We start from the raw sequence: 22,839 nt of genomic DNA, 5'->3' as shown, positions 1-22,839 counted from the left end.
CCAGAGCCGGGGCGGGGCTGTAAGGGACGAAAGACTTTCGCGGCCCCGAAGGCGGGTCGCGGGCGGAGAGGGGGGAGGAGGCCCGGCTGCCTCAGCTGCTCCGAGCCTGGGGGGTCTCTGCCCGAAACACCCCCTCCCCCGGCCCCGGACGTTGCTACGGCCGCCGCCGCCAGGCAGTCACATCCCCCGGTCTCCGTCGCAGGACCCGACCTCCCCCCGCAGGTAGGGGCCGTGGACAACGGAAGGGCTCCTCAGCCGCAGGACCCGGGAACCGGCTCCGGCTCCAGCGCTGTTCAGAGACGGTCACCGACCCCCGCGGCCGCCATGATGGATTACGAGCCGCTCACAACGAGGCCAGGCCCCGCCTCCGGCCCCGCCCCCAGTGACGTCCGGTGCGCGCCGCGAGGTGACCGGGACCCTCCCGGCACCGCTTTCTAGGACGCCGCCGCGCCTTTCGGCTCTAGTCTTCCTGCCCTCCGGAGCCCAGCCCCGCACCACCTGTTAAATGTATTTTTTCCGAGCGCAAGGTGAGTGGTAAGGAAGCTCCCGCCTCCCCTGTACTGCCATTGGTCCCCGAGAATCCGGGTCAGATCACTCTCCTGCATCCCATTGGCCGTTAGGGACAGTACGGCTAGAGCTCCCAGCCAACCACTTTCGGCGTAGCCCGCAGGGCGTGCTGGGAGTTGTGGTCCTGCGGCGCCAGCCCCTGTCAGCGCTCGCCGGGGACTTGCCTTCTACTCCCAGCTCCTGAGCTTCGGTCCCGCCCTCCTGGGAGCCGGTGGACTCTATCCGGCCTCGCGTAGGGCTGGCCGATGGCTCCCCTGAGCGGGTAGTTAAGACCGGCGAGGAACCAAAGCAAGGGGAAATCTGCGGATTGGATTTCCCCAGACTGGAGTTGGATTACTTCCTTGAGCCTCTTTAGGAGAGAAAATTTAGCTCGCCCCTGGAAACCGAGGTATTTGGTGACTTCACCGCCGTCCCTCACCCCCGACTTCCACCTTTACTCCAAGAAGCATAAATATTAGAACTAGCGAAAAATAGACAACTGGAAAGCGTCCGACATTCTGCTAACGAATTCTTTCTTTGGAGTATCAGGAAGCTCACCCATTAAAGAAACAGCATTTAAGAACCTTTCGGAGGCAAAACCAAGCACAATCGTAGATGTTTGGGTGAGAAGGAACCTTTGAGATTAATCTCAAACTCACACAGTGATGTATGTTAACTTCTGGGGCGGGGGGGGGGGGAAGATTAAACAATCTAATTTCAGAGGTGTACACATATTTACATGAAAACATGTTAGCCGAGATTGTTGAGTAGGCCTACAGAGCTAGCCGATGACCCGGACACACCAAACCCACACCTGCCATAACCCATTTTATGCAACTAAAATGTACCCTTGTCCCCAGTTCTTCACTCCATGTCTCCCCAGAGCAGTGCACCTACCTTCTCCGGATATACCCATTTCTAAGGGGATCCACTCATTACAACACCTAGTCTATACTATGCTGTTATGCTTTTCATAAACTTTATTCTCATTTAATCCTCACTCTAGCCCCAGTGAGGCATGGATTGCTTTCCCCCATATACAGATGGGGAAACCGAATGAGATGTGACTTACTCAAGGTCACTGGCCTAGTGATGTGACAAAGTCACTATTTGAGCCCAGACTGATACTGCTCCAAAGCCCTTGATTTTTCCACTGTACCATTCAGTATCAAGTAACTGTTGACTTAGTGTCAGACAGTTGATTTTTTAGAAGTTGCTACTGACAGTAGGGGGAAACCAGTTGCATTACGGGTGTTGTACATTCAGTTACTGAGTTGTGTATTTTAGAAATACTTTTGCTGGATTGGGAAATGGTGCTAATTTTATAGATATTGGCTTGAAGAAAAAATAGTCACTTGGAGGTACTGAATGTGAAGCATATGAAAATGTGTGCCCAAATTTAGAAGTGGAATTCATATTTAGATGTTAATTGGGTTAGCTTTGCTCTATCACTAAATAGTCTGGCTGACAGACTTGGTCCTGGCTTGTAGATCACTCTTCAAACTTCAACAACTTTGTTCCCTTTACTCACCCATTCTTATCCTGATTATCACCCTAATCTTTCTCTTTGAATTTTGCTTTTTATTCCTATTAATGCTTTCATCATTTCCTACACATCTTCATTCTTCACTCTCTAGTTTAGTTTAAAATTGAGCAATCAAATCAGAACTCTTACTAACCCACACTTCTTAAACTAATAATTCATTCACAAGCATTGTTGAGCCCCTGTGTACCACTGTCCTAGGTGCTGGGATACAATTGAGGGGGGGACACAAACGGATTCATCCTTGTCCTCCCAGAGCAGACATGGGAGGGACGGGCAATAAGTAAAATGAGTAAAATCCAAACCAAGTATTGGTCTCAATGCTGGAAATAAAATTTCTGTACCCCATAACCTTTCACAATCAGTCCAACCCATTCTCTAAAGGGTTGCTTTATGACCCCTCTCTAGAGCTTAAACCTACTGATTCATAGTTGCTAATGAGCTTTAATGAAGTCACTTTAATTCTGTGAATGGCTTTCATTTATAAATGGGGGACATATCAAACTTTACAAGGTTATCATGAGGATCAAATGGGATCTTGTTTCCCACAAAGATTGAGACTATGCTTCCTAAAGTCTGGGTAGAAGCCAACGGCACTAGTTTTAGGTGAACCCCAAGCCCAGACTGTAATATTTTCTTCCACAGATGCACTGTGTAACACTGTAGAATGACAGTCTTAAGGACTTAAAACTAGAATCCTGAGCCCAGCAAATACCTGACAGTCAGAAGTAAATAAATGTTGCCAAATTTGAACAAATCCCTTTAAGCTCATATATTCTATTAAAAGTGATTCAGTTCAATCTAATTTTGTCCTCATGTTTATAAAGCAAAGCAACCCACAAGTTGCTACCGGGATTCAGTACCCGTGTAAAAACGTCAGCTTTTTTTAAAAAACACCTACTGGAATTACACTTAACAAGGGCACCCTCTAGTGGGCCACAGAAAGTGGATAATCACCAAAAGGTGCTTTCAGACCTTTATATATTTCCACTTAGTAGGTAATCACTATTCAGAATATACTGAATGAACAGCAGAGGCTGGCAGCTTGGGAGACCAAGTGAGAAAGATAAACTTTCAACGAACCTCCATATGGTCCTGGTCAAAACCAACCCAAACCAGGGATGCAGGCTCCCATCCTTCCCCATTCCCTTCTCTTAAGGGGCACACAACCTGGAATGTGTTTCAGAAACAACAAGGGAGCAAATCCAAAGTTGCAACATAGCCTATACAATATTCAGTTGTCTGCAAACTCCTCAAAACAGATGATACACTTGGGACAGAAAAAAAAAAAATGAGATAAAATTTGTCTGAATAATGTTATAAAGAAAAGACATACAATTTAACAAGAAAGAGCTGAGCTATATTTCAAAACTGTCAAATGCTCCACCTTACTCCTGAAACTGTCCTAGGTTTAAATTTTACTAGGTGACCCGAGTAGATTAGTTAGGTCTCTGTCAGAAGAATTCCTATCTCCCAAGCCTTCCTTCAACTGTACTCAGCTCCCAAGTATTACACAGAACACAAGAACAGAAAGTGATGCCACATTTATAAATATAAAAAAATAGTTCACCAAACAGCACTCTCATATACTGACTTTAAAAGAATGTTTCCCAAAACCCAAATCAGGGCATCATTTTTAGATAGTCATCTGAAAAACAATGCATAGACATTCTAGCCTTTCCCACTGAGAACTTCAACAGCTTCTTTTTACCTTTTAACCCTGAATTATTGAACAGTTAATGCATTACTCCTTCAATTGTAGGAGGAAAACACCTTTTCTTTTCCCATCTCCATTTTTCTTACTTTGTTTTCATGTTTATCAGAGTACCCAAAACATTCATTCTCTTTTATCAATAATTGAACTTCTTACAAATCATCCTTGAAGGCAGGACAGATTAAGGCAGCCTGGCGGGAATATACTCGCATCTATTACTAGGAGGAACATGCAATGGGAAATAAGATTCCAACCAAGCCAAAGGCTGCTTGGTTGCTTTATTCTTCCATTTGATTCTTGGGTTAACTTTACCAACTATATTCTTCAGTGCTGTACTCGCGCTGTAGAGGAGGTGGGAATGGAGGCCAAAACAGACAATTTGGGGGTCAGGGAGGCCACTTTTTTTATACAGGCAATTTCATGGGGCATTGTGCCTGGTGAGTTGATGGTAAGTACAGGACAAAAGATTCCTTGTATTATTCCAGGATAGGAGTCCACTCGGCTGGAACACTGAGTGCTTTTAAGGCCTGAAACTACCCCTAGTACCAAAACTCTGTGGGCAACCCAAGGGGCCGGCAGTGCTGTTCACCTTCCCCCAGGCTTTGCCTTAAAACAGGAGAAAGCAGGTCTTGAGGGTGGAGGCAGCCCCTTGTAGGTAAAGTGATGAGCTCCCCAGGTCTTCACTGAGCTGCACATGGGGACCACCAAGCAAACTGTTCACTTTCAAGGACTGCTCCGGTCAGGTACACACAGTCCTGTCCTTCAGGTGCCTCTCCTTATCCCTCCTGTTCTAAAAGCCTCTGGCGTGTTTCCATCACAATTTCCTCCATTATTTCTGGCTTTAAGATGTCTTTGATCTGAAAAAGAAAGGAAAAAAGGTACTTGTTCAATCAATAAGCACACCATCAAGCCAATCCAAATGCAGAAACCAAGCATGGTTAACATGAACCTTCTGTTTTCCTTTCATGTATCAGAGGCTAAGTATTTGCAAGATATGATCTGCTAGAACCAGCTTAATAAATCAGCAAGGTTCTATGGGATACAGCTGACAAGAACAAAGATGTTACTCTGGCAGTCACTAGAAAGACAGCTAAAACTTGGGATGGGCAAGATGAAGTCCAGGGGGTCGCTGTTGTAAATTAGCCCCACCTGGCACCTCCAAAGGCCCACAAATCCTTACACTGACATTAGACATTGAGAATATTACTAGCAACTCGGCGAAAGCTCTCCAGACACTCAACAAGGCTGTCCACCAGATCAGTTCACACGGATGGACATGGTTAAGGTATGTGGGAGACGTGCCTGCTGTCTGAGGAAACATGGAGCAGATGACACTTAAGGCTGCTCACAGATCAACAAGGAAAAGGGAAGCCCCGGGTAGAGTACCTGATGTGGAAGGGATGCTTCATAGCAATACAGGATACTGGTATCATACAGCAGCATCCTCTGAGTTGCCAGCGAGATGATGCAGTTCCGAAGCCGGGAGATCACCTCTCGATCAGCAAGGGAGACAGGCTACCAGGGGATGCCAAGGGGAAGGGGAGGGAAATAGAATCAGGACCAAAAGAAGCAAATGGTTACAGCAAATCCCGGGAATCATTTATAACTGAGGCAGTATCACTCTGCGACTCCAAACCAATCAAACAGCTAACTCCAAGGGAGATTAAAAAGGACGGCTTCTTCAGTGGCTCTTGGGCTATTACCCTGCAACTTTGCCATCTCTGCCAACAAAGATCAAACCAGGCGCTGATTTCATCTCTTCAGAACAAGAGAGGGCGACACAATGTTTCCATGGAAATTCAAACCAACTCAAACTATAGCAATGTGGCAGATAGGTAGAGAGCGTCCCCACCCGCCACAGAAGCACAGCACCGACTAAGTGCCGCTCCATCCCAACAGTGACGATGGCGTTTACTCACCTCCAGGTTTGCAATGAAGCCCCCTGCATCCTCTTCTTTGTGCTCAGGTGTTGGGTAGATCCAGATGAAGCCGTTGTTGCCCAGAATCACTGAGGCACCGCATGGCAAGTCATGGAAGTGAGTCTTCTGCCGTTTCACCAGGGAGGGGGAGACCTGAACCAAAACGCCCTGACCTAGCTAAAAAAGTATATCGTAAATTCAGTCACTGTAGGGTCATCAGAGAGGTAACTTAAAAGCAGAGTACAGGATATGTCCTAGTTAGACTGGAATCAGGGTCCTTCCTGTTGATAACTGCCCCTACATGCACATACATAGTAAATACAGAGAACACTTCCGGATGCATTAAGTTGTTTACATATCCCAACAGAAGGTAACTTTCCATCCCTTCTCTACCATTTATTTTCCTTCGCAGTCGTCTTCACATTCTAATCCAGGGCTGGTGCCACAGCTGTTAGAGAAGCTGGAGCCAATGAGGACGTGGGCTCGAGCCTCCTGTGGGCCAAGGAGCACTATTCTGTTCCACCTCGACCCCAACCACCCATCCTGCCCACGAGATACGCCATTGGACAAGGCGACTGGCCTAGGGCTGAGTGCAAAGCCATCCCTGGTCCCGGCAGGTCAGCTCAAGGCCCACATCCCGCGGAGGGGGCGTCTATTACAGGACCCGGGCCCACGAAGGTTATTAGCACGTGCAGTGCAGCTGTTTCCTCTCCTGCTTCAAGGATGTGAGCATGATTGGCTGTAGCCACTCCACTGAGGACAGAGGTTTTTGTTCCACTCAGAAAATGAGAACGTTCACCCAGAGAAAGGCAAGAGACTGATAAATCATAATTTGTTTTGGAAAGTATGCTGTCATTAAAAAAATAAATAGCCTCCATACTGTCACCTTAAATAAGAAAAGTGGTAAAATTTCATTTAGAGGCTCAAGTGACAAGCCCATCTTTCCTAACAATAATATCCATTTTATTGACTGGACATGTGTCTAAGGGCTGAGGCCATCCTACTTCATCAGTGCATGACCTCCCTTTGTTCTCAGCACAAATGCAATGCAAAGCTGCCACGCCCCTTGGGAGAGGGCAGAGACAGCAGGGCTGCAGGGCCCGGGGTCCAGGGTCATAGGGGCTCTTCTGCCAGAACAATCTCCTCTGTAGAAAAAGGGTTAAGAATTGTCATCCTTTATGATGCTACCGGCCCTTGACTGTGTGAATCAGTGTGTAGGCTGCCAGCCTGATAAGGCTTGACTTCTGAGGGGCTTTAGGTCAGAATTCCAGAGAGCACTGGGGATTGGGAAATGGATTTGAAGTCTCAGTCAGCAAATGAGAACAGCCAGAGCCCAACTTACTTTCCCATATTTGAGACTCCTCGTGTGCAGAGAGACAGCTCCATCAGAGAACACTGCCTGGACCTCAGCCTGGCCGGGTGATGAAGGAACAAACACTTTCACGTCACCTGCGTCCCTGGCTCCCCGCTCCATCCTTTCCTCCCATGGCCAGGAGTCCCGCCCGAAGTCGTAGATGGACCCGGAGGTCACACTGCTGTGACCTAACCTGTCCCCCTTGGCTGTCATGAATACTCTGACATGAACACCACCTTTTCTACTCCCTCGGATAAAAGTTAACATCGCGGGTGGGGTTAATGGTGGACTCTGGGAGGGCTCACACCAAGTAGTACTTCCCAGAACTTCTGCTGCCAGTGTCCTTGTCCTCACGGTGAGACACAGCCACCCCCGCCTCTGCAGGAGACCCTCCAACACTAGCAGATCGAGATAGCCTGATCCACCAGAGGGCAGACAGCAGAAGCAAGAAGAACTACAATCCTGCAGCCTGTGGAACAAAAACCACATTCACAGAAAGACAGACAAGATGAAAAAGCAGAGGGCAATGTACCAGATTAAGGAACAAGATAAAACCTCAGAAAAACAATTAAATGAAGTGGAGACAGGCAACCTTCCATAAAAAGAATTCAGAATAATGATAGTGAAGATGATCCAGGACTTCGGAAAAAGAATGAAGGCAAAGATCGAGAAGATGCAAGAAATGTTTAACAAAGACCTAGAAGAATTAAAGAACAAACACACAGAAATGAACTATACAATAACTGAAATGAAAATACACTAGAAGGGATTAATAGCAGAATAACTGAGGCAGAAGAACGGATAAGTGACCTGGAAGACAGAATGGTGAAATTCACTGCTGCAGAACAGAATAAAGAAAAAAGAATGAAAAGAAATGAAGACAGCCTAAGAGACCTCTGGGACAACATTAAATGCACCAACATTCGCATTATAGGGGTCCCAGAAAGAGAAGAGAGAGAGAAAGGACCCGAGAAAATATTTGAGGAGATTATATAGTCGAAAACTTCCCTAACGTGGGAAAGGAAATAGCCACACAAGTCCAGGAAGGGCAGAGAGTCCCAGGCAGGATAAACCCAAGGAGAAACACGCCAAGACACACAGTAATCAAATTGGCAAAAATTAAAGACAAAGAAAAATTATTGAAAGCAGCAAGGGAAAAATGACAACATACAAGGGAACTCCCATAAGGTTTACAGCTGATTTCTCAGCAGAAACTCTACAAGCCAGAAGGGAATGGCATGACATACTAAAAGTGATGAAAGGGAAGAAACTACAACCAAGATTACTCTACCCAGCAAGGATCTCACTCAGATTCGATGGAGAAATCAAAGCTAAGAGAATTCAGCACCACCAAACCAGCTCTACAACAAATGCTAAAGGAACTTCTCTAAGTGGGAAACACAAGAGAAGAAAAGGACCTACAAAAACAAACCCAAAACAATTAAGAAAATGGTCATAGGAACATACATATCAATAATTACCTTAAACGTGAATGGATTAAATGCTCCAACCAAGACACAGGCTTGCTGAATGGATACAAAAACAAGACCCATATATATGCTGTCTACAAGAGACCCACTTCAGACCTAGGGACACATACAGACTGAAAGTGAGGGGATGGAAAAAGATATTCCATGCAAATGGAAATCAAAAGAAAGCTGGAGTAGCAATACTCATATCAGATAAAATAGACTTTAAAATAAAGAATGTTACAAGAGACAAGGAAGGACACTACATAATGATCAAGGGATCAATCCAAGAAGAAGATATAACAATTATAAATATATATGCACCCAACATAGGAGCACCTCGATACATAAGGCAACTGCTAACAGCTATAAAAGAAGAAATCGACAGTAGCACAGTAATACTGGGGGACTTTAACACCTCACTTACACCAATGGACAGATCATCCAGACAGAAAATTAAAAAGGAAACATAAGCTTTAAATGATACAACAGATCAGATAGATTGAATTGATATTTATAGGACAGTCCATTCATAAACAGCAGATTACACTTTCTTCTCAAGTGCGCACGGAACATTCTCCAGGACAGATCACATCTTGGGTCACAAATCAAGCCTCAGTAAATTTAAGAAAATTGAAATCATATCAAGCATCTTTTCTGACCACAACGCTATGAGATTAGAAATCAATTACAGGGAAAAAACGTAAAAAACACAAACACATGGAGGCTAAACAATACGTTACTAAATAACCAAGAGATCACTGAAGAAATCAAAGGGGAAATCAAAATATACCTAGAGACAAATGACAATGAAAACACGACGATCCAAAACCTATGGGATGCAGCAAAAGCGGTTCTAAGAGGGAAGTTTATAGCAATACAATCCTACCTCAAGAAACAAGAAAAATCTCAAACAATCTAACCTTACACCTAAAGGATCTAGAGAAAGAAGAACAAACAAAACCCAAAGTTAGCAGAAGGAAGGAAATCATAAAGATCAGAGCAGACATAAATGAAATAGAAACAAAGAAAACAATAGCAAAGATCAATAAAACTAAAAGCTGGTTCTTTGAGAAGATAAACAAAATTGATAAACCATTAGCCAGACTCATCAAGAAAAAGAGAGGACTCAAATCAATAAAATTAGAAATGAAAAAGGAGAAGTTACAACAGACACCGCAGAAATACAAAGCATCCTAAGAGACTACTACAAGCAACTCTATGCCAATAAAATGGACAACCTGGAAGAAATGGACAAATTCTTAGAAAGGTATAGCCTTCCAAGACTGAACCAGGAAGAAACAGAAAATATGAACAGACCAATCACAAGTAATGAAATTGAGACTGTGATTAAAAATCTTCCAACAAACAAAAGTCCAGGACCAAATGGCTTCACAGGTGAATTCTATCAAACATTTACAGAAGAGCTTACACCCATCCTTCTCAAACTCTTCCAAAAAATTGCAGAGGAAGGAACACTGCCAAACTCATTCTATGAGGCCACAATCACCCTGATACCAAAACCAGACAAAGATACTACAAAAAAAGAAAATTACGGACCAATATCACTCATGAATATAGATGCAAAAATCCTCAACAAAATACTAGCAAACAGAATCCAACAACACATGAAAAGGATCATACACCATGATCAAGTGGGATTTATCCCAGGGATGCAAGGATTCTTCGATATACATGAATCAATCAATGTGATACACCATATTAACAAATTGAAGAAAAACCATATGACCATCTCAATAGATGCAGAAAAAGTTTTTGACAAAATTCAATACCCATTTATGATTAAAAACTCTCCAGAAAGTGGGCATAGAGGGAACCTACCTCAACATAATAAAGGCCATATACGACAAACCCACAGCAAACATCATTCTCAATGGTGAAAAACTGAAAGCATTTCCTCTAAGATCAGGAACGAGACAAGGATGTCCACTCTCACCACTATTATTCAACATAATTTTGGAAGTCCTAGCCATGGCCATCAGAGAAGAAAAAGAAATAAAAGGAATACAAATGGGAAAAGAAAAAGTAAAACTGTCACTGTTTGCAGATGCCATGATACTATACATAGAGAATCCTAAAGATGCCACCAGAAAACTACTAGAGCTAATCAATGAATTTGGTAAAGTTGCAGGATACAAAATTAATGCACAGAAATCTCTTGCATTCCTATACACTAATGATGAAAAATCTGAAAGAGAAATTAAGGAAACACTCCCATTTACCACTGCAACAAAAAGAATAAAATACCTAGGAATAAACCTACCTAGGGAGACAAAAGATCTGTATGCAGAAAACTATGACACTGATAAAAGAGATTAAAGATGATACAAACAGAGAGATATACCATGTTCTTGGATTGGAAGAATCAATATTGTGAAAATGACTATACTACCCAAAGCAATCTACAGATTCAATGCAATCCCTATCAAATTACCAGTGGCATTTTTTACAGAACTAGCACAAAAAGTCTTAAAATTTGTACGGAGACACAAAAGACCCCGAATAGCCAAAGCGGTCTTGAGGGAAAAAAAAGGAGCTGGAGGAATCAGACTCCCTGACTTCAGACTATACTACAAAGCTACAGTAATCAAGACAATATGGTACTGGCACAAAAACAGAAATATAGATCAATGGAACAGGATAGAAAGCCCAGAGATAAACCCACGCACCTATGGTCAACTAATCTATGACAAAGGAGGCAAGGATATACAATGGAGAAACAACAGTCTCTTCAATAAGTGGTGCTGGGAAAACTGGACAGCTACATGTAAAAGAGTGAAATTAGAACACTCCCTAACAACATACACAAAAAAAAACTCAAAATGGATTAAAGACCTAAATGTAAGACCGGACACTATAAAACTCTTAGAGGAAAACATAGGAAGAACACTCTGACATAACTCACAGCAAGATCTTTTTTGATCCACCTCCTAGAGTAATGGAAATAAAAACAAAAATAAACAAATGGGACCTAATGAAACTTAAAAGCTTTTGCACAGCAAAGGAAACTACAAACAAGACGAAAAGACAACCCTCAGAATGGGAGAAAATATTTGCAAACGAATCAACGGACAAAGGATTAATCTCCAAAATATATAAATAGCTCATGCAGCTCAATATTCAAGAAACAAACAACCCAATCCAAAAATGGGCAGAAGACCTAAACAGACATTTCTCCAAAGAAGATATACAGATGGCCAAGAAGCACGTGAAAAGCTGCTCAGCATCACTAATTATTAGAGAAATGCAAATCAAAACTACAATGAGATATCACCTCACACCAGTTAGAATGGGCATCATCAGAAAATCTACAAACAACAAATGCTGGAGAGAGTGTGGAGAAAAGGGAACCCTCTTGCACTGTTGGTGGGAATGTAAATTGATACAGCCACTATGGAGAACAGTATGGAGGTTCCTTAAAAAACTAAAAATAGAATTACCATATGACCCAGCAATCCCACTACTGGGCATATACCCAGAGAAAACCATAATTCAAAAAGACACATGCACCCCAATGTTCATTGCAGCACTATTTACAATAGCCAGGACATGGAACCTAAATGCCCATCAACAGATGAGTGGATAAAGAAGATGTGGTACATATATACAATGGAATATTACTCAGCTATAAAAAGGAACGAAATTGGGTCATTTGTAGAGACGTGGATGGATCTAGAGACTGTCATACAGAGTGAAGTAAGTCAGAAAGAGAAAAACAAATATATTAACGCATGTATGTGGAACCTAGAAAAACGGTACAAATGAACCGGTTTGCAGGGCAGAAATTGAGACACAGATGTAGAGAACAAATGTATGCACACCAAGGGGGGAAAGCGGCGGGGGGGTGGGGGTGGTGGTGGGATGAATTGGGAGATTGGGATTGACAAGTATACACTGATGTATATAAAACTGATGACTGATTAAAAAAAAATTGATGACTAATAAGAACCTGCTGTATAAAAAAATAAATTTCAAAAATTCAAATAAATAAATAAATAAACAAAAATATAGATCAGTGGCTTTCAAACTTTTCTTTATACAACCCACAGTAAGAAGCATATTTTACTCAGAGTACATGTATCTGTGTTTGTGTAAGCAACTGAAACAAAAGTTTTTCCAAACAATATCTTTCTTATAGTTTCATTAAAAAAAAAAAAGTTAACATCACTAAGAAAATTTGAGCTAGCTTAAAGCATGGGCCACCGTAAGTTACAAGACCCAAAGACATGCCTGAGCAGCAGCAGGTCTGAACAAGAGCTGGAGGGTCAGCTGGGTTAAGGAGACAGAGAAAGGCTGTAGCAGAGCCCTTCACACCCAGTCAAAGACTCAGATCCCTGCCAGGATTACATGTTTCTCGTGTGGGAGACCTACAGTTTAAGCCCCAATTGCCAGCTCCACAGCAAACATAAAGATGCTGGAATGCAAGGTACAGGATACACTGATAAGGTCCCCTTCCTGCAAGAAACCTCTCATCGCCAGCTCATCTTTTGCAGATCTTCTCCTCTGAAATACACAAAGAGATGGCCACGTTATGGAAGTCAGATCCTAAAGGAAGATCTCTGTCCATCCATCTCTTCTTTCTCTTTCACTTCCTCCCGAGATCTCTGAAGGCAGCCACAATGTTCACACACCAGAGTAGGTAACCTGTACCACTGAAGGAAGACAAAGTGACAACCACTACTTTCCGTCTTACAGACCTTCCCACGGCTCCTCTTCTCCGTCCTCTGAATAATACTCAAACTCCTTACGTGATATTCAAAACCCTCCCAATCTAGACCAGGCCCCTTTTCTGCGCTTACCTTCTGTGGAGGCCCTCCACGCTCCAGCAGAACCAGACTACCTCCAGCTTGACTGTATCTTTGCTCACACATTTCCCTTTATCTCAGATTCCCTGAACTCATCATTAAAATTCTATCCATCCTTCAAGGATCAACTCCAACACTCATCTTTCCTATGAGCTTCCCTCCGGGAACTTAATCACTCCTTTTGTACAATCACACGCTTGTTTATTCTTGGACTGCCGGGTATTCAGACCAGTTATTTCATATCCCCTGCTAGTCTAAGCTCTTTCAGGAACTCAGTCGTGCCTCCTGGATCTTGGCATTCTCCAGAGAGCCTAGCACAGTGAGCTTCTCTATAGATAGATGCTGGCCTGAAGGTAAAGCTGAACCACTGCATTTTATAAAAGGAGGCAGCTTAGGTCCTGTGGTTGTCTGGAATAATCAAATGCTACTCAATTCATGAAAAGCTAATCTAAACACAACTTTTCAAGGAACACTTTCACTGAGCAAAGCTGATACACCCAGAAAAGGAAAATTATTAGCACCAAGCATCTGAGAGCTTCTCTCAACTCTCTTTTGGGATCGCTCCCCATGGACATTCCAGATCCTACCATATGCCAGTTGCTGCCTAAGTTGGGAGGCCTGGGCCAAGTGAAAAGCCTACATGTACATCAAGGCAGCAAACTTCACAGCAGACAAACAGGAGTAAAAGTGGCAACCTCAGGGTAAAGCAAAGTTCTCTGGTGGAGCAAAGGACCCCAGAGCTCTCGCCAGCAAACTATACAGTCCCAGCCGGAGACCCTTACCAGCTCTCCTCCGGGAAGGTTCATGGATGAGAGAAGCAAGACTGAATCCAGCCTGGAGTTGGTCTCCACCTTCCACCTCTTCTGTTGAACCTACAAACAAAGAAACCCCACACCTGGACACATACTCCAGGGGCCAGAGCTGACACTGTAAATGACCAGTAATTCCAAATGTAACAACCTGTTGACATCAAAGGTCACATGAGAGCCAAACACAACGAATGCCTAGTTAGCATAAATGCATGTAGAATGACTATGCCATTCATTAGATCACCAGCCTGCTTTTACTTTGTAAAAACCAATCAGATAGACTTTACCTCTGTGATTCTCCCCACTACAATGTCTCCCACTTCACCATGGTATCTGAAAGATAAAACAGAAGGTCCTCCATCAGTGAAAAGACTTCATTACAAGACCAAGTTACCATTTGAGATTTCAGTTAAACAGGGATGAAGGCCTTGAGGAGGCACCACATTTAGTAAATTCACATAACTATGCTGGTTGGACTTATTCTCAGGAACTGGTAACTTCAAACGTCCTATATGTACAAAGTCTCCATTAACTAACTATTCTTAAACCATTTATTGCAAATAGTTCATTAAGCCTGAAACCCCTATTTTGTTAATTACATGAAAGTGAGGGACTTCCCCTGCGGTCCAGTGGTTAAGACTCTGCCCTCCGATGCAGGAGGTGCGGGTTCGATCCCTGGTCGGGGAACTAAGATCCGACATGCCGTGGGGTGCGGCCAAAAACTTAAAACAATAAATAAATAAATAAAAAGAAAATGATAAGCATGGAATCTTTTCTGGTGGGCTCTGGAACACAGACGGGTTCTGCATCAGTCAGAGGAGGAGAAAGGAAACTGAGACAGGACACGGCCCAAACCAGTCTGCTCTCTGTTCCCCCACCCACTGGCTGCCTGTCTCAGGCCCCTTTGCTAGTTCCTCATCCCAATTCTAATGAGGACGTGTTCCATGCCGAAGGCGCGCAGTCCTTGGACCTCTTCTCTTTTCAGCCCATCTCACTTGGTGAGCTCATCCAGCCTAATGGCTTTAAATACCACTAATGAGTACACCACTCCCCTCAATTCCAGACTCTAGTCAACTGCTGGCTACCCAGCACCTCCATTTACGTGACTAATAGGAATTTGCAAAAGTAACACACCTACAACAAAGCTTTTCACCAGCCCCCTTCACTCCCCCATAGCAAACTGAAACCCCCAGTTGTCACGAGCTCAGGAAATGGCAACTCCACCCCTCCAGTGGCTCAAGCCACAATCCTTGGAGGAACCCTTGATCTCTCTCAATCTCTCGCTCTCTGTCTCTCTCTCTCATGCTCCAGGACAAGTCCAGCAGCAGATCCTACTACCTCGACCTTTACGATATCGGCAGAAAATAAAAGGCATCCAAATTGGAAAGGAAGAATATCTCTTCTCTATATAGGACATGGTCCTATATAGAGAAGATGCCAAGGAATATAAAATCCAACACATTTTCATGATTAAAAAACCACTCAGAACACAAAACATACTCAAAACAGTACATTAATCTGTCTCCCTAACCCTGCCCCTATCCCCCCACCTCCCCGGCCGCCCACAGCGGCCAGAGTGATTTTATTAAAACAGAAGTCAGATCATGTCCCTCCTCTGCTCCACCTCCTCCAGTGGCTTCCTAGATTACAGAGTGGAAGTCGAAAATGTTTATTGTGGCTACAAGGCACACAGACTGCCCACCTCACCTCTCTGCCTGCATCTGCTCCTACCCCTCGCCTGCTCCAACCCCACTGGCTTACATTCTGGGGCTGACCTTCACTGAGCCCTTCTAGGTAGGAGGCTCTGTGTAAGTACTTTACGTGCACTGTTTCAATGAATTCCATTGAAAATCCTACAAGGTAGGTCATGCTAGGTCTCATTTTGCAGAGGAGGGAACCAAACTTTGGAGAGGTCAGGTAACACAGGGAAACCTTTGAAGCCCGCGCTTACCTGTAGTCATCTATACCCTTCCTATAGCCATGTTTCCAAAATCCCAGACCTACAGAACGACAGAGCAGGCCGGGATGGGGGTGGAGGGTATGTCGTGGCAGAGAAGACCTGGCTGTGCAACTCGGATGCCACAAGAGAATACACACCTTTTGTTCTCACCTGGTTTTCAAAGCTTTCACACAGACCAACTTGTTTACTCTCTCCACAGAGCCAGCCACAGATGCAATGAGCTTCTCTTCCCCCATATAGGTCCCATGGCCCCTGTTGCAACAGGAAGATACAAAGAATACCAGGGTAACACTTGAGGTGACCTCTCGCATCAAGACCAGTGTGTTCCTCAAACCTAACAGACTTCTCCTGCTCTTAAAAGCAGGCTTTTGCCCTGGTTGCCATCTCTTCCTAAAACACTCCTTCTTTAGACAGCTACATGGACATCTCCCTCATTCTACTCAAGTCTACTCAAATGTCACTTTCTCCACCAGGCCTTCCTCGACTATCCCATTTATAATAGTCACCCACCCTGCTGCTGCCACCACTACCATATCCCAACTACGCTCCACTCACCCTGCTTGGCTTTTAAGTTTTTCTATTGCATTTATCGTCAAACATTCTGAATAACGTATTTGCTCGTGCTTATTGTTTGTTATCTGTCTCTCCCAAGTAGAATATAAACTTCACCAGGACATTGACTTCCACTTTGTTCACTGTTGTACCCCAAGCACACATATACTGAATGCATGAATAAAGGACTGAATCTTAAGATTTCCTGGGATCCAATAACCCCAAACTAAGAGGTTAAAGGGCAACGATATAAATGCTGTACCTCTCCTGTATATACAAGTGTACCCCCCCAAAAAGAAAAAAAAAAGGCTGAGATAACCACTAGTGCTTCTCTATGATGGTGACAGAACGGTGAGTTTTGCTTCTTTTCGTAATCATTACCTAATTTAATCCTCACAACCTTATCGAATAGTTAATGTTATTATCACTAGTTTACAGATGAGGAAACCGGCCTCGGAGAGACAATACAGCCAATAATATTGTGATGGCAGCAGGACTGGGACTCCAGCTGTCCAACTCAAGGGCCTGCCCTCTTAACGACAACATACGGTACTGCCCTCAGATTCAAAGGTGGAGATTTGGGTGCATATAACAATGTATTTGTACGCCCTAAGCCCAAACAATGACTCGTTCCAAAACCGTGCCCCTGGCTAGGAGAAGACGCTGAGGGATAAGGGCGCCAAGTCAAAAACGCCCACCGCCTCCCCGCCTAAAACTGTTAAGAGGCCCCAGCTCCTAACCCACCCCAGTTTTCCAAGTCCTCAACGAGGAAGGCTCAGGATCTGGGCCTCAGGCAGAGGACCCACGAGTCGCGGCCACCAGAGGTCAAGAGAGGAAAGTTTCGGGAGACTGGGGCAAATGCAGACGAGGACACACAAGATGCAGGGGGTAAGAAGTCCGAAGCCTAGAAAACGAGGCGACTGAGATGCTCAGCAGATGTGCCCCGGGTACCACGGGAACTTAGATGCAAGAGAGCACAGGCCCGGGTTTCACGTGGAGAGCAGTGTAGCCGCCCCTTGTGGCCCAGAGTCCCCCACGTCCCCACGTACCGCATGAAGCCTGTGTCCGTGGTGATCGTGTCCCCCGGCACTACCAGGTGTTTTTTCGTCTCACGGCCCAGGCTCTCGCTAAGAGGCTTGCGAGCCACGGGAAGCCTCATCTCCATCGCCATCTTGACGTCAATAACCTGCGCAGGCGCAGCCCGACTCGGAGTCGCAATATCCGCCTCCGCAATTCCCGCCCTTCGCTCTTAGGGGCGGGGAAGGGCGGGGCCTCAGAGCAGCCGCCAATGGGAACTCACGGTCTGGCTGCCATATTGACTATTGTCAATCATTAGGTTAACATGAAGGGAAGGAAGGAGTCGAGTTGCCATTTTTATTATTGGCAAGGCTGCCTTTGTAGAGTAATAAAAATCTCAAGTTGTATGATGTATTGACTTTTCACCAAAACTCTCTTGTACTTGTCATCCCAGTTATTGTTTTACGGGGTTAGAGATAATTGAGAAATGGGCCTCAGAGTTTCCTTCCAACTCTAAGCTGCTAAAATCTAATTTTGGGAGGGCTTCCCTGGTGGCTCAGTGGTTAAGAATCCACCTGCCTAATGCAGGGGGACGCAGGTTTGAGCTCTGGTCCTGGAAGATCCCACATGCCGCAGAGCAACTAAGCCCATGTGTGACAACTACTGAGCCCGTGTGTTGCAATTACTGAAGCCCGTGAACCTAGAGCCTGTGCTCCGCAACAAAGAGAAGCCACCGCAATGCGAAGCCCGCGCACAACAATGAAGCTTGTTGCTATTAGAGAAAGACCGCGGGCAGTAACGAAGACCCAACAAGGCCAAAAATAAATAAATTAATTAATTTTTAAAAAGTCTTTATCTTTAAACGAAGACCCAAGGCGGCCAAAAATTAATTAATTAATTAATTTTTAAGAAGTCCTTATCTTAAAAAAAAAAATCTAATTTTTTGGGTATGAGATTGCCCAGGAGGATCAGGAGGTGGGATATACAGAAAACACCATTTGGACAGAGAGAAGAGCCCCTTTTCATACTGTTACTAGTGGCCCCTGTGTTCTACATACTGCTGCCTCTTGGGCGCTGATTCAGCACCAACCATCACCTACACCCCCAAACAATACTCCAGGTGCTGTTTCCATTCTTTCTTAAGTGAGCTGATTTCCCTAGTATTTCTTTTGAAAAAACAAGGAACCATCTAAGAAGACATTCAAACCTTGCCAGAAGGGTGTATTTGGCAGGGAGGACAAATGCACACATAATACGAAGATCTTTGCTTGTATTTACTCATGCAGTGAATTGAGCCAGGAGCTGTTCTAAGGGTTCCGTGATGAACAGATAGATGGATGTGTGGCTTTATCTCTGGGCCAGGAGCATTTCCCTCATTTCTCTCTTTGGTTCCCACTACCCTCTCCCTCACCTTTCCCCTGCATGGTTTATAGCATCCACAACAGACTGAGTTTCAACCTCAGGGAATTGGAGATGATAATTCTTCATGCACAGAGACTCTAAAGAGGATTCAATGAAATAACTTGTGTCAGCACCACACACTGAGCCCAGTAAATCAGGTCTGCTGCCTCCTGAAGGTCCAACAGACCTCCTGAAGCTCCAACAGGGAGGACAGCTATCTGAACTAGGAAGTGAGCTCTCACCAGACACTGAATCCGCCACTACACTAAGACAGATCCATAAGCCCGACGTTGTGACAAGCTCCCTAAACGTAAGTGCTGTGAGAATGGGGGGGGGGGGGGTTAACGTTATGTCCATCCCTCCTTGAAACTGAATGATGTCAAGACTATACCCCAGGCTTGGTCTAGGGGCACTGGGCCAGGAGCGTTTCAAGAAGGGTGTATTTGGCAGGGAGGACAAGTGCACACATAATACGAAGATCTTCGCTTGTATTTACTCATACAGTGAATTGAGCCAGGAATTGTCTGGAGATTGATAAATCTCCAAAAGGACAGCATTTCTTTCACCTAAGCACGGCTCACAACTACACTTGTCAAGAAAGCCAACCCTGTGAGACAGTCAATGGTATAAATTCTAATGCCCCACAGGTCATGGGTAAGTGGACAGGCCAGACGCTTGCCCTCCTGCTTGCCTGGAGGAAGGGGCTAGAGCCAAGAAAGCATGAGAAGGGTCCATATGTGGAGTCTGGCCTCAGCCAGAAGAGGGCGGTGCTGTCCTTTGAACCAGCATAGCTCAGTCCGCTAGGCAGCTAGGCCTGGGAGTGCCCCTAGACCAAGGCTGGGGTATAGTCTTGACATCATTCGGTTTCAAGGAGGGATGGACATAATGTTAACCCCTCCCATTCTCACAGCACTTACGTTTAGGGAGCTTGTCACAACGTTGGGATTATGGATCTGTCTTAGTGTAGTGGCAGATTCAGTGTCTGGTGAGAGCTCACTTCCTGGTTCAGAGAGCTGTCTTCTCCCTGTGTGGGAGGGGCTGGGGGCTCTCTGGGGTCTCCTTTATAAGGCACTAATCCAATTCATGGAGGCTCCACCCTCATGACCTAATCACCTCCCAAAGGTCCCACCTCCTACTACCATCACCTTGAGGTTAGGATTTCAATATATGAACTTGGGGGGAGGGACATAAACATTCAGTCCATTGTAGGTACCTTTTTAAAGAGGAGGAAACCGAGGCCCAAAAAGGACTAGAATTCATACAGCAGTTGGTAACAGGGCCATGTTCCCTCAGACTGCACCTGCTTTACGCTAGAGCCCGCACGTCCTGAGGGACTGGTCCTTTGCTGAATGCTTTACAAACATTACGTTATGAATTCCTTACACTCAGCCCATCTTGGACGTAGGCATTGCTATCCTTGATGGACGTTTGGGACCACTGAGTGCACATCCTTAAGACACTTGTTAGAAATACAGATTCCTGAGCCCAGATTTAGGCACTGGGGCTCTGCAAAGTGGGGTCCAGAAGTCTGTGAGGGTGTGTCTTAACTCCCAGTGCGATTTTAATTGCTGATCAACTCTAACATTCACCACTTCTTCCCATATCCTTCTACCTCCCCATCTGTGCATCTCCAGGGCCATCTCCCCAAGCCGATCAATGTCATCTCTCACCTGGGCATCACCATCTAACTCAGCTCCCTAATTCTGTGTTTGCCCCTCCTACCACCCAATTTCCATACAGCAGCCAGAGGGAGCTGAACTTATCTATGAAACAGAAACGAACTCACAGACATAAAGAACAGACCTGTGGTTGCCAAGGGGGAGGGAGAGTAGGAGAAGGATGGATTGAGAGATGGGGATTAGCAGATGCAAACTATTATATATAGAACGAATAAACAACAAGGTCCCACTGTATAGCACAGGGAACTACATTCAATATCCTGTAATAAACCATAATGGAAAAGAATAAAAATTAATAAATAAGTCTTTTAGGATATTCAAAAATAAATAAATAAATAAAAACAGATCAGATTAAACCACTTCCTTGCTTAGAACACTTCTGGCAGCTTCCCTGTACACAAGAATGAAATCCAAACTCGCATTTGCCTGGCTCTGCCCATCTCTGACCTAACCTGCTCTATTACTCACTACAGACGCTACAGCCAGAGGCGCTGGCCCCAGGATCTGCGTGCTTTTGGTGCTCTCTGCATGGAATGCTCTTCTCCCGGTCTTTGTGTAGCTGGCTGCTCTTCCTCACTTAGATCTCTGCTCAAATATCACCTCCTCAGAGAGGCCTTCCCTGACTACCTTATCTGGAATAATCCTCAGTCCCTCTTTTACCACTTGATCCTGTTTTATTTCTTGTCACTGAATTTTCTTATTTGTTTCTTTTGTTTGTTTGTTTATTGCAGTCTTCCTCCACTAGAACGGGAATACTCTGAGAATAGGGCCTTTATCTATTTTGTTCATCTGGTACCTAGAGGGCAACCATAAAACATTTGTCGAAAAAATGACATATATTTACAAAATATTTACTCACCATGTATCTTCCCCACAGGGTATAAGCCCCGCAAATGCCCAGACTTTTTGTTCACTGCCCAGTCCCTAGCACTGTCTGGGTACAGAGTAGGCCCTTTTATTAACCATATCTTCGATTGTAGTCTGATGTTTGGACATTTTGGGGCCTCCCAGAGCCTGGAAGGACTGCCCCTTCCAGGGTTAACCGATTCCTAGAAATGGTAAACAACTGGCCCAGGAGTGTGCCTTTTGAATGCAAACCAATCAGTCCAGAGCCCATGCCCCCTACCACCTCTTTTACGGGGCTCTCAGACTCTGGACCCCTATGCACCTGCCCTAATCCCCCCAGGGCCCCATACCAGACAACTAGGGACAGGCCCTGTGCCTCAGAGCCTACTGAAATTATTCAAACCAGCCAATCCTAAACCTGCTTCCCCTGGTCCTTCCTTTTGGAAACCCTAGCAAAGGCTCTTTCCCACATTTTCTCCGCATTCCCGCTGCCTTCTGATCGGCCCCCCATGTGCTTCCCCATGTGGCTCTGCGTGGCGTGCCGTGCCTCCTGTTTCTAGGCAATCTTAAGTATGATGAACTTCTCCCTTCAGGACAGTCATTTCCATGTTTGCATGTCTTACCATACTTGATTAAAACAAATCCCGGGTACCCTTAGAACAGCACTCAATAAATATTTGCGGAACAAATGAATAAACTTATTCGGCAAGCATTTCTGGAGCATCTTCTGTCACAGGCATCGAGGTGCTCGGTCAGGAGCTCAGGGATGGGGTCGGGGGGAGTGAGGGGAGGACAGAAAAGCCCTCCTGACAGCAGCGGCATATGAGTGAGCCTTGAAGGAAAGGAACTATTGACACTGGGGAGTGGGTTGAGAGGGACAGATGAACTTCAAGTGAAAGTAAACAACAGGGAAATCTTGAAAAGTGTGAAAACAGAGGCAGCAGGAACCCTCCGGCCCTGAGCTCTTGCCCAATCCTGATCTACCCACTGGCTTCACCTTGTGTTCCATGAAATGGTAAAAGTAACTGCAGAAGTTTTCTCTTTTGTGTTTTTTTTGGCCGTGCCATGCGGCTTGTGGGATCTTAGTTCCTCAACCAGAGATCGAACCTGTGCCCCTGGCAGTGGAAGCATCGAGTCCTAACCACTGGACCGCCAGGGGGTTCCCTTTTTCTTTTTTCTTCAGAAAATTTCTAATCAGAGGTGT

At 44.9% G+C, this 22,839-nt stretch overlaps 1 protein-coding gene across 3 annotated transcripts; it reads right to left on the bottom strand.

The window, feature by feature from the left end:
• Positions 1-3,618: 3,618 nt before the first annotated feature.
• Positions 3,619-17,876, bottom strand: EXOSC2 (exosome component 2). Of its 3 annotated transcripts, XM_007194495.2 has the most exons (9): positions 17,742-17,876; positions 16,291-16,392; positions 14,468-14,513; positions 14,154-14,243; positions 13,004-13,069; positions 7,065-7,133; positions 5,723-5,899; positions 5,190-5,318; positions 3,619-4,660 (listed from the first exon to the last, which is right to left on the bottom strand). In XM_007194495.2, the coding sequence occupies exons 1-9, from the start codon at positions 17,861-17,863 to the stop codon at positions 4,580-4,582; spliced, it is 882 nt and encodes a 293-aa protein (XP_007194557.1). In that variant the 5' UTR covers positions 17,864-17,876; the 3' UTR covers positions 3,619-4,579. The 3 variants fall into 3 exon arrangements, with proteins under 3 accessions (XP_007194557.1, XP_007194558.1, XP_057405272.1); XM_007194496.2 differs by lacking the exon at positions 14,154-14,243; XM_057549289.1 differs by lacking the exons at positions 7,065-7,133; positions 13,004-13,069.
• Positions 17,877-22,839: the final 4,963 nt, after the last annotated feature.

The sequence above is a fragment of the Balaenoptera acutorostrata genome, chromosome 6 (assembly GCF_949987535.1).
Source record: "Balaenoptera acutorostrata chromosome 6, mBalAcu1.1, whole genome shotgun sequence".
Lineage (NCBI taxonomy): Eukaryota > Metazoa > Chordata > Mammalia > Artiodactyla > Balaenopteridae > Balaenoptera > Balaenoptera acutorostrata.
The sequence above is the reverse complement of the archived record's forward strand: the minus strand, read 5'-3'. Positions and strand labels throughout refer to the sequence as shown.

Coding starts and splice junctions, on each gene's coding strand:
- EXOSC2 (XM_007194495.2), bottom strand. CDS start 17,863: ATGGCGATGGAGATGAGGCTTCCCGTGGCTCGCAAGCCTCTTAGCGAG. Junction 16,393..17,741: donor ACGGACACAGGCTTCATGCG/GTACGTGGGGAC, acceptor CTGTTGCAACAG/GGGCCATGGGACCTATATGG. Junction 5,319..5,722: donor GCTTCATTGCAAACCTGGAG/GTGAGTAAACGC, acceptor ATCCCCTGGTAG/CCTGTCTCCCTTGCTGATCG.